Source organism: Salmo trutta, chromosome 27, assembly GCF_901001165.1.
Source record: "Salmo trutta chromosome 27, fSalTru1.1, whole genome shotgun sequence".
Taxonomy (NCBI): Eukaryota; Metazoa; Chordata; class Actinopteri; order Salmoniformes; family Salmonidae; genus Salmo; species Salmo trutta.
In genome coordinates, this window is record NC_042983.1 from 18,868,855 (window position 1) to 18,881,101 (window position 12,247).

Consider the following 12,247-nt stretch of genomic DNA (forward strand, 5'->3'; position numbering starts at 1 on the left):
CAAAAGTAGGGCAGTCAATAAATCGATGCTCATGTCTATAAAATAACTGCCTTCATTGTCAGATAGGTAGCTAGGCCAAAAAGCGTAGGCCTAATAATTTGGAAAAGGCTATAAGGCCACATCTGACGCCCCAAAACGATATTTATTTCAGAATGTATAAAAAATTGTTTACGATACAAATATCCATTAAATTGATCAGATACTCTAAAGGCCACTCTAAGCATGAAAATAAATGTCTTCAAAAATGGAACGGCAGTCGGGAGGATGTAAGACCGTATGGCACCTAAGTTTTTGTATGGAGGTCAATGAGTGTTTAATTTAGTTAACAAAACATTGAATAGCTTATTTGATACGTGGGCTTATTTGATCAAATATACGTTTTGTAATGATTAGGTTGTAAAGAGTGTACTGATATAGGGAGTTATCCCGCCAACCTTGAGAAAAAAACACTATATCTGCGTTGTGCCTGGTCGTCACTAGTTATTACAGCCACAAAGTCATAAAACCCGCCTATTTCTACAATTTATCTTCTGAAAATGTGATTTTAAACATCAACCTAACCACACTGCTAACATTATGATATTTGGGCCCTGTTATCCCTCTCGCTTCGCCTCTTCCTGTCTGGTTAGGGTCAGCTGTCCAATGCATTTCTCGTCTCGCGATATTCCGGAACTCCTCTCCAGCAGCAGTCTAAGGAGAGAGGGGGTGAGAACGTTCTTATATTATACCTCAGTGGGTGAGAAAGCTAGCCAACCTTCTACGGTGGATACTACAGTTATATTCGAAAGATCCCACGATAGTTGCATTATTTATATACACAAAGTAACTGGTTTGAAAAACATCGTAATTTAACCCAAATTATCTGTACCAGTGTATTAGAGAGACATCTAATTAAACGAGCAATGGCGTTGAAAAGAATTCAAAAGGTGAGTGTTTGTTATTGTTTGCTTATTTCTTCCTGTCATCCTGCGTTGCAACTAACGGTAACGTTAGTCAACTAAATAGTTATGCTTACGATCAGTAACGTTATAGTTCTCCACATTTCATGTAACACACTTATTTGAGCCCCCCTTGAATACTTCACATATAGACAAAGACGAGTAACCAATGGTGGCCTTTTGCAATTGACGCATTGCATGCTAGTAAGCTGTTAGCTAGCTAACGTTAGCTTAGCAGGACAGTAATTATTTTTTTTTGCTAGTTAGCGGTCCTCCCATCTAGTTAACGTTCGATAATGTAAAGGGGCCTGTGCCCATTGCATTTGGTTGGGGTACAAGTAATATAACTACATTGTGTGTGTATTTTCTTTTTTAGTCACTAGTTAGCTAGTCATTTATTTGTCAGACGAACCCGGTGAGAGTACAATTTAGGACTAGCTTGCTAATGCTAGCTAGCGGTAGCTATCTTTTGCCATCTTTGCCCCATCATGAATGAGTGTGCTGGAAACTAATGCGCACGCGTGACATATGACAGCTGTTTGCAGGTTGCCAAATACTGAACCCCAATGTCAATGTTGCCATATATGGAATGGCAAATGGGGCACTGGGGCAGGCAAGTGTATTTATAACAGAATGGACAGCGTTTGCATAAATAGTTAACTAACTAGTGTACTGATTTCTGTACAACAATAACAGTGATGTCATACCATATAAACTCAAATGGTACACCGCTAGTAAACACCATAACTGCTAACGTGACTTTGGTGAACAATTGAAACAGCAGTGGGCTGTTTTTATTTTGTTTGTATTCTCACTGTAATAAAAGTAATACAATTTGTAGGGTGTAACATTATCATCACTTCACAGTATGGTACAGACGGGGCCTGTGTAGTAATTGGTCATGTTAGCCTAAATGTCAAATTTGAGAAGAGGCTCTGATAGTTAATGTTGCTGTTACACCCTTCACCCCAACTCAGTGCTCAACCAGACAACCGTTGTCAAACGATGTGGTGTAGCCTATTTCACAATATCTGAATAATTTGTTACATCAATTTCCTCAGTCAGTGTGTGACTGTGTCTGAATCAGGGTCGTATTCACTATAAAACAAACAGAAGAGAACAGACCGAAACAGGTAGGGACTACCAGTCCAATAATACGACCCAGTGAACCCAGATGTGACTACCTATGCCAAGTTATTTTTTCTTCTCCAAGATATGCAGAATTGCAGAGACAACAGCAGCCTGTTTAGGAAAAATATACAGTACTTGTCAAAAGTTTGGACATCTACTCATTCCAGAGTTTTTCTCTATTCTTACTATTTTCTACATTGTAGAATAATAGTGAAGACATCAAAACTATGAAATAACACATGGAATCATGTAGTAACCAAAAAAGTGTTAAACAAATCAAAATATATTTTATATTTGAGATTCTTCCAAGTAGCCATCCTTGCCTTGATGACAGCTTTGCACACTCTTGGTATTCTCTCAACAAGCTTCATGAGGTAGTCACCTGGAATGCATTTCAATTAACAGTTGTGCCTTGTTAAAAGTTAATTTGTGGAATTTCTTTCCTTAAAGCGATTCAGCTAATCAGTTGTGTTTTGACAAGGTAGGGGTGGTATACAGAAGATAGCCCTATTTGGTAAAATACAAAGTCCATATTATGGCAAGGACAGCTCAAATAAGCAAAGATAAATGACAGTACATCATTACTTTAAGACATGAAGGTCAGTCGATCTGGAACATTTAAAGAACTTTGCAAGTTTCTTCAAGTACAGTCGCAAAAACCATCAAGCGCTATGATGAAACTGGCTCTCACGAGGACTGCCACAGGATAGGAAGACCCATAGTTACCTCTGCTGCAGAGGATAAGTTCATTAGATTTACCAGCCTCAGAAATTGCAGCCCAAATAAATGCTTCACAGAGTTCAAGTTAGACACATCAACGTCAACTGTTCGGAGGAGACTGTGTGAATCAGGCCTTCATGGTCATATTGCTGCAAAGAGATCACTACACTACATCCTTTGCACCCCAGTATCTCTACTTGCACATTCATCTTCTGCACATCTATCACTCCAGTGTTTAATTGCGAAATTGTAATTACTTCACCACTACGGCCTATTTATTGCCTTACCTCCCTAATATTACCTCATTTGCACACACTATATATATAGATCTTTTCTATTGTGTTATTGACTGTAGGTTTGTTTATCCCATGTGTAACTCAGTGTTGTTTTTGTCACACTGCTTTGCTTTATCTTGGCCAGGTCGCAGTTGTAAATGAGAACTTGTTCTCAACTGGCCTACCTGGTTAAATAAAGGTGAAATATAAAAAAGAAACTACTAAAGGACACCAATAAGAAGAGACTTGCTTGGGCCAAGAAACACGAGCAACTCAAATCACATTTTATTGGTCACATGCACATGGTTAGCAGCTGTTAATGCGAGTGCAGCGAAATGCTTATGCTTCTAGTTCTGACAGTGCAGTAATATCTAACAAGTAATCTAACAACTTCACAACAACTTCCTTATACACACAAATATAAAGGGATATAAGAATATGTACATATAAATATATGGATGAGCGATGGCTGTGCGACATAGGCAAGATGCAGTAGATGGTATAGTATATACGTATGAGATGAGTAATGTAAGATATGTAAACATTATTAAAGTGGCGTTATTTAAAGTGACTAGTGATACCTTTATTGAATCCATTTAATAAAGTGGCCAGAGATTTGAGTCTGTATGTTGCAGCAGCCTCAGTTAGTGATGGCTGTTTTACAGTCTGATGGCCTTCAGAGAGAAGCTGTTCTTCAGTTTCTCGGTCCCAGCTTTGATGCACCTGTACTGACCTTGCCTTCTGGATGATAGCGGAGTGAACAGGCAGTGGCTCAGGTGGTTGTTGTCCTTGATGATCTTTTTGGCCTTCCTGTGACATTGGGTGCTGTAGGTGACCTGGAGGGCAGGTAGTTTGCCCCCGGTGATGCGTTGTGCAGACTGCCCTAACCTCTGGAGAGCCTTGCGGTTGAGGGCGGTGCAGTTGCCGACAGGATGCTCTTGATTGTGTAGAAGTTTCGGTGTTTTAGGTTTAAGCCAAACTTCATCAGCCTCCTGAAGTTGAAGAGGTGCTGTTGCGCCTTCTTCACCGTGCTGTCTGTGTGGGTGGACCATTTCAGATTGTCCGTGATGTGTACGCCGAGGAACTTAAAACTTTCCACCTTCTCCACTGCTGTCCCGTCTGTGGATGGGGGAGGTGCTCCCTCTGCTGTTTCCTGAAGTCCACGTTCATCTCCTTTGTTTTGTTGACGTTGAGTGAGAGGTTATTTTCCTGACACCACACTCCGAGGGCCCTCACCTCCTCCCTGTAGGCCGTCTCGTTGTTGTTGGTAATCAAGCCTACCACTGTAGTGTCGTCTGCAAACTTGATGATTGAGTTGGAGGCGTGCATGGCCATGCAGTCATGGGTGAACAGGGAGTACATGAGAGGGCTGAGAACGCACCCTTGTGGGGCCCCAGTGTTGAGGATCTGCGGGGTGGAGGTGTTGTTTCCTACCTTCACCACCTGGGGGCGGCCCATCAAAGTCCAGGACCCAGTTGCACAGGGCAGGGTCGATACCTGGGGTCTCAAGCTTAATGACATGTTTGGAGGGTACTATATGGTGTTAAATGCTGAGCTATAGTCAATGAACAGCATTTTTACATAGGTATTCCTCTTGTCCAGATGGGATAGGGCAGTGTGATGGCGATTGCGACATCTGTGGACCTATTGGGGTGGTAAGCAAATTGGATTGGGCCTAGGGTATCAGGTAGGGTGGACGTGATATGATCCTTGACTAGTCTATCAAAGCACTTCATGATGACAGAAGTGAGTGCTACGGGGCGATAGTCATTTAGTTCAGTTACCTTAGGTTTCTTGGGAACAGGAACAATGGTGGCCATCTTGAAGCATGTGGGGACAGCGGATTGGGATAGGGATTGATTGAATATTTCCGTAAACACACCAGCCAGCTGGTCTGCGCATGCTCTGAGGACGCGGCTAGGGATGTAGTCTGGGCCGGCAGCCTTGCGAGGATTAACATGTTTAAATGTTTTGCGCGAATGCTGCCATCAATCCACGGTTTCTGGTTAGGGAAGGTTTTAATAGTCTCAATACAAGAGAGCCAAGGAAACGGTTAGGTATGCAAAGGGTCATAAAGTTATAGCAGCAATCTACCTCACCAAGCAAAGTGTGAAGAATAAGAGCACCACATTGAAGCTGCCCAGCAATACCCGTTGGGGTGGTGGTGTCATCATGTTTGACAGTCTCCTGGAGGGGAAGGAGTCTCCAAGAAATGGCCATATCAAGTTTGCTGATATGGACTACTGCTATAACTTTATGACCCTTTGCATACCTAACCATTTCCTTGGCTCTCTTGTATAGTGTATCCATTGTTTTCAGTACCATGATGTCCTTGAGGAGCAGATTCAATGCATGAGCAGCACAGCCAATGGGTGTGATGTGAGGGTAGGATTCCTCCACTTTAGACCAAGCAGCCTTCATGTTCCTCCTGGATGATGTATTTGGGGAAAGAGTGGTAAGCAGCCTGAAACTCCTGAAACCTATAGCAGTAGCCATTGCATGGGTTGGGGAGACAATGCCATCCTGTCTGATGTTCAGACTCCGCTTGCAGATGTAAGAGAAGAAATCCATACTGTCCTGCCCACTTCACTGTTACTCCAAGCAGAGGAAACTGCAGTTCTGAAATGCATCAAAAAGCGTGAAGACTTCTGCCTGAAGCCCACACACGCCTCCACGTATATGTTGGATCCCAAGTATGCTGGCAAGAGCATCCTGTCTGGTGCAGAGATCAACAAGGCCTATGGTGTCATCACTACCGTGTCTCGCCACCTTGGCCTGGATGAGGGCAAAGTTCTTGGCAGTCTGGCGAAGTACACTTCCAAGCAAGGGCTTGGGATGGAGATGCAATATGGCAGTCGTGCCAACATATCTCATCAGCCACCTGGTGGAAGGGACTTTGTGGATCTGAGGCTCTTTCTCCTGATTCCTCCATCATCCTCCAAATCCAACCAACATCAGCTGCCTCAGAGCACAACTGGTCCTTGTTTGGGAACACACACACACACCAAAGCACGCAACAGGCTGACCAATACAAGGCTTGAAAAATTGGTGGCCATCCGGGCAAATTTTTGCCTTTTTGAGCCTGACAATAAGCCATCCTCAACAAGGTTGGAAAGTGACAGTGAAGATGAGGCCTCAGTCTGACGTTCAAGAGGTTGACATTGAGGAGGTCCATCGAGAAGACATGGAGGCCTGAGAGGAAGAAAACCAAAGCTTTAGTTTCTAGACTATAATTTTACAGATGTATGTTGAAAACGTTTTTTGGAGATGCGATGGATCATTGGGGATCATTCAATATTCCCTTTCTTTTGTTGTTCAGTGAAATCATCCCATGTGAAGAGTCAACTCATTTAGTCCAATTCATAACTAAATAGCATTTTTTTTCTATTGGAAGGATTTAATCATTTGCAATTGTCTACTTATGATAAGGTAAAAGGTTTATGTTTCTGTCTCCGTATGGTAAATATATCCAATGCAAAAAACATCTACATTTAAATGGTATTAATTAGCATATATTTCCGTTAATTCCCATGTATTCCCGTTAAATCCCACGGAAAGTTTCCACCTCTGAATATTCCCCAAAATGTGCAACCCTAAACCCTAGAATGAGTATGTGTGTCCATGCTTTGACTGGTACTGTATATCTGTAACATATGACACAGGTATATATCCATGACATAATTTTTTTCTTTATCCGCCACATTGGCTAGAAGTGGACTCAAAAAGGTAATTTATCTATTATTGTTCATCTCTTTAGGAACTGACAGATTTGCAGAGGGATCCGCCTGCACAGTGCTCAGCGGGACCAGTTGGAGATGATTGTAAGTAACTATGGGATAAATCCTATATATTGATAACATGAAGGACATATTTGCCATGTTTTTAAAAACAGTCTGTGCCAGTCTGTTAGACATTCAGTAGTGTGAAATGCACACCTATACTACATACATTGAGGTAACTTTTGATGGGGACCCATGCAATGGGATAGGCTATGACATTGCATTGTTCTGTATTAATTGTAACCCATTTTAAATTTTATTTAGTGTTTCACTGGCAGGCGACAATAATGGGTCCGGTATGTGATTTAATTTCCCTTTTCTCTTATTAACATGTAGCTTAGCAACAATTAAGCTTTTACGGGTATTCTTCTCCTTCTAAACATGTTTTTCTTCTATTCTTTTAGAATGACAGTCCTTATCAGGGAGGGGTGTTCTTTTTGACTATACACTTCCCTACAGATTACCCCTTCAAACCACCAAAGGTGAGTTTAAAAAGCACATAAGATCAGTTTACATTAGGAAACAATTCATAGTGCTAGCAGTATGTACTGGTTGATAAAATGTTTCAATTCAATTGCAGGTTGCGTTCACGACAAAGATCTACCACCCCAATATCAACAGTAATGGAAGTATTTGTCTGGATATATTGAGATCTCAATGGTCGCCTGCACTCACTGTATCAAAAGGTAAGCCCCTATGAATGTTTGTCTATAGTAGAGCTGGGGATGATGAGTAGAAAATTGATACCGATCAAACCAATTATTTCAGACATTTTACTGATATCGATGCACACTATAAACTTATTGTTCAATTTATCGTTATTGTGAAAATTCAGTCAATTTATCATGGATTTTTGTCCATATCGCCCAGCTCTAGTCTATAGGATCTGACATGAGGTTGGAATTAAATATTTTCAGGGATTACTTCAATAGAACTTATTATTATTATTATTATTATTATTATTATTATTATGATGATGATGGAAAATATATTTAAATATAATGCATAGGACCTTTTCAAATGTTAGCATTGTTTAATGACAGAGAAACGGCATATCTCTCCAAACATGCTTATTTTAGAACTGTAGGCATACACATTTAGTTGGTTTGTTTACAAGCCGTAAGGCTTACCATTTTAAGAAACAATTGTTTGACCTAGTCAATGTCTCTCCAGGTAGTTAAGTTTTATTATTTGTATGTAAAGGATACACATGGTATACACCGTCCAACAAAATGTTTACTTGCAGGTTTCTTCTCGACAATGCAACAATAAGAAATAATAAAAGATAAGAATACGAATATAAAGTAAATGGCTCAGTAGAATGTCACTTTTTTTGCATAAGTATAGTACAGGAAGGCACAATTTATAATCTAATATTTATGTGTTTTGGGAAGGGGGTATTGGGGGGCAAGTGTTTAAATTGTGCAGTATTTAATAATAAGTCTGGTAGCAGCAGTTGTGATGTGTGTATCATGAATGTACTGTATATGGGTGTGTGTGGTAATAATGTACAAGACAATTAGTTCAAATTCAGCAATCCATTGTTATGTTCTACTTAAAATGGTTGTTAGAATAGTAAATATATTATTCTTAGACTTGAAGGGAAATCGTTATCATGTGCCACTTTGTCTCTCAGGTGAAGAGGTGACACAACAACTGTTGTCATAGCAATATGGGTAAAAGCTGTGAGCTGTGTGTAGATGTATTAAAGGCTCTTAGTTCCCCTAAAGAAAATGCATGGTTAAGAGCCGTTACAGAAGCATTTGGCCTCCTTTTTGCATAATAAAATATTTAAAATAACATTTTTATTGACATGTTGTGGGTGTGCGTGGGTGTCTGCAGTGTGAAGGGTTTCAGATGTAGTTATTGAATATTGATTATTTTTTTGTCCATTTTTTTGTAGTTCTCTTGTCAATCTGCTCTCTGCTTTGCGATCCGAACCCAGATGACCCTCTTGTACCAGAGATTGCACACACCTACAAAGCTGACAGGGAAAAGTGAGTGTGCCATAGTGTTTGATTCCTTTGCTTTGAAACTCCAGCATACTGGTATTCCTGAATAGGGCCTACTCCACTAACAGTTAAATGTATCTTTTAATGCTGACATTTTGGTCAATAGACCTTCATTTGATACCAACGTTTCAGTCAACCCTGGTGAAGGTCTAGAATACCAGTGTGCTAGTTCTGTTTTTCAGGTATAGCGCAAACCTTCCATTTTGTTTTACAGGTACAACAGACTAGCAAGAGAATGGACACAGAAGTATGCAATGTAAGAATGCCTGTGAAATGAAAACACTAAAAGAAGAAACACATGTTTAATATTAACACAAGGCAAATGAACAAGAGGGGAAACATAACTACACACTCTGGTTGGAGAAGGAAGCGATAAAATAAGGGACAGTGCAACCTGGCTGCTAAGTGCCGAGCTGCTGCCATGTGCCATTCTTCATGACTTGTATGGATCAGCTGAGCAAGGCCTAAGGGACTCCTGAAAGCACTCCCTTATGGAATACTGGAACCTCCCCATAGTCCAGACCACCACACCCTGACTTTAACTATTACTACTTCTATTGTGACTATTATCATCAGTGTTACTATTCATATTCTTATGATCACTTGTTATTATAATGATATCATTGTGTTATTCTACTGAATGCTGAAACATTGGGTTTTGAATTTGGAGGGGACTAGTTAGCAGCTTGGTTCTCACTCCTTTCAAAGGTACTTTCTTTGCCCCTCTGAATGTCTTGTATTACTGTATGTTCATGTATTCGGTGGCCTTGCTGTATTATTGTAAGAACCTCCTCTCAGACGTTAAAAGTGAAATTGAGTTGGAGTGCTCAGCACATAATGGTGCATGGCTATATGCAGCAGCCTGGTTCAATGGCTCACTAAGACTCTGGAGATGGTTCTACCCAAACTCTCACACCCGGACATAATGTGAGACGATTCAGACAGTCATTCTGTATCCCCCTGAGCCAATTGAATTTTATCCGTCAATGTATTTGGAAATGTCCCAAATGCAGTGACAGGTGGTCCTTGGAGAGCCTGGAGAGAGGTGCTGTGAAGGTGAGCTGCCCTGGGTTGGACTAGCATCTGTGCTCATGGGCAAGAGACCAGGGAGAAAGTTCTGGAACCTCCACCACTTCTCTCACCTGTGTCGTATACGTCCCTGCTTCTTGTCCTAGATCCATCCAGGGCTAGCATCTTACTTCATAAAATCCTACTGTAAGGTAGCACTTAAACCCTGGTAAAGCTAATCTCTGAGTTGAACTACTCCCAGCTATACACTTGAGTACACGCATAACTGAATGTAAACTTGTGAGATTGGGATGGTTCATGAGGCTGGCGTTAGAGTGCCACCCTGTAAATACAGTAGCTCAGGTATATATTGAACTCACCTGTCTGAAAGGGCACTGTAGTGACCTATGTTGTGATGAAAATGACCAGATCTGTGTTGCACACTGACATGCTGCTTTAATCCAGAAGTTGTCTTTGGAGACTTTATCTGACATGGGTCATTCATTAGCTTTCCCTACTCAACTTCTTGCCGTTATCACAGATTGTTTTACTGTACAACACTATGATGTGAATGTTTTCAAACAGTTTTTGTTCATACATGCTATTGCTTTGAATATGCCATTGGTTAAAACTGGAGTCATTTAGACGGGAGCTTAAAAATACGTTCTTTAATGACAGCTGTTGCAGATCTATGAATGAACATGTTTTTTTTGTTTTGTTCAAGTGGGTAACTTGAACTCATCTTTGTTTATTGTGAAGTTTCATTAGGTGTTTCACAAATGTTTCCCATGCCTTTTACATCTTAACATAACATGAGCTGTAACCTGGGTCGTGCCAGCTGCGTATTTGTTTTAGCGCAGGTCTTGATTTTGTTCTTATCATTGGAACTTTACTTTCTCTTTATTTTTAGAGGGTCTGCAATAGTGCACATAGGCAATACATTTGTAACCTAGTATTCTGCAAGCTTGATTGTAGTTTTTTTTATGCCACTAAAATGACCACTGTTGTGATTAATCTGGCATTAGTAATATCAAATTTGAAGTAAACATAATCCAGTGGACGTGCTGGACTAGTTAGACTGCATCTGTCTTGAGCTATAAATTGTCTGTTGCCATGGAATGGGAATAAAACGTATTGGGTGGGGATAATATGAGGAATTTGGTCATGGAAACGCTTCATGGATTTAGTGAAAGATCATTTAGGTTGATTGGGGTGGAGGTTCTAGTCTACACTGTAGCCTGGTTTGATTTAGGAGCCCGATACATACTGTCATTATGAATTACATTTAGAATTGGTCATGAGGCTATGATTTTGACACAATGCTCTTTCACAATTGTTCTACAATTTAGCAGCAACGGATTGAATATCCACTGAATACAGTCAATCATCTGCCAGTCAAACCATTTCTTAAAAAGACTGAGGCAGTGAGTAATGCCACTGGACAAAACATATTTCTTCAGCTTGCTTGATTTTGCTCCGTATATTGCTTTGTTTGTTTGGTTATTTATTTTTGTAATCTGTCTTCCAGTTGTCCGTTTTGTGTGCAGTCAGCCTCAATCCATCAAATGTTTCTTTCAGTATGACATCCTGGTTTGATCAAAAGAGATACAAACTGAATGATCTCATTGGTCCAATGGGTTCTCAATGGAGGTCATGATAGGCAGCTTGGCATGCTTTGCACTCTGGAGAACATTTTCACAACCATTTGTCAGATATCAGGGATTTCTTTACATTTCATTTGCCTGACACCTCTGACAAAATCTTAGCCTTAACCATCATTTTGTGTATAGATACTGTAAATTGCTATCAGGGCTTGTTTTCCCCTAAAGGGAAATCAATTTCATTATATCACTAGAGACTTGCAATTAATATGTAAATTGGACAACTAATTTTTTTAATGTACAGCCTTGCTAACTTGAAATTCAGGACCAGCCTTCATAAAAAAATGCATCTCAAATTTCTAGGTATGTTATTAAGACTTCCCATAACCAATTATCTCCCCTTGCATACACATGACAGAAAATAACAATTGGGTTGTCAATTAAAAAAAATAAAACTCTTTTTGTTTTATGTTTCTGAAATTAATTCCATACTCATTTCTTGACTCATCTAAAACTATTGTAAAATATCCGTTACCTCATCTGTGTAGTTTTCAGTGTATATTTTTTTCTCCATGTCTGGTCTGACGGGCTGTTATCAGGGTTTTATCAACTTTGTAACAAATAATGAAATATCAGAGATTAGGGAGTTCAGATTTCTACTTCATGGTTGCCTATACGGTGCAGACAAGACGGTTAAGAAAGAGTATGGCCAAAGAGAACCAGCTGAAGGCCATGTTGTATTGTCCATTTTTTCAGAAACAAGTCGGTGGATTTCACGAAACA

The 12,247-nt window shown here is 40.1% G+C and overlaps 1 protein-coding gene across 1 annotated transcript; it reads left to right on the forward strand.

The window, feature by feature from the left end:
• Window positions 1-674: 674 nt before the first annotated feature.
• Window positions 675-11,945, forward strand: ube2d4 (ubiquitin-conjugating enzyme E2D 4 (putative)). Its single transcript, XM_029717058.1, has 7 exons — window positions 675-926; window positions 6,822-6,885; window positions 7,108-7,139; window positions 7,248-7,325; window positions 7,424-7,529; window positions 8,747-8,840; window positions 9,070-11,945. The coding sequence occupies exons 1-7, from the start codon at window positions 903-905 to the stop codon at window positions 9,113-9,115; spliced, it is 444 nt and encodes a 147-aa protein (XP_029572918.1). The 5' UTR covers window positions 675-902; the 3' UTR covers window positions 9,116-11,945.
• Window positions 11,946-12,247: the final 302 nt, after the last annotated feature.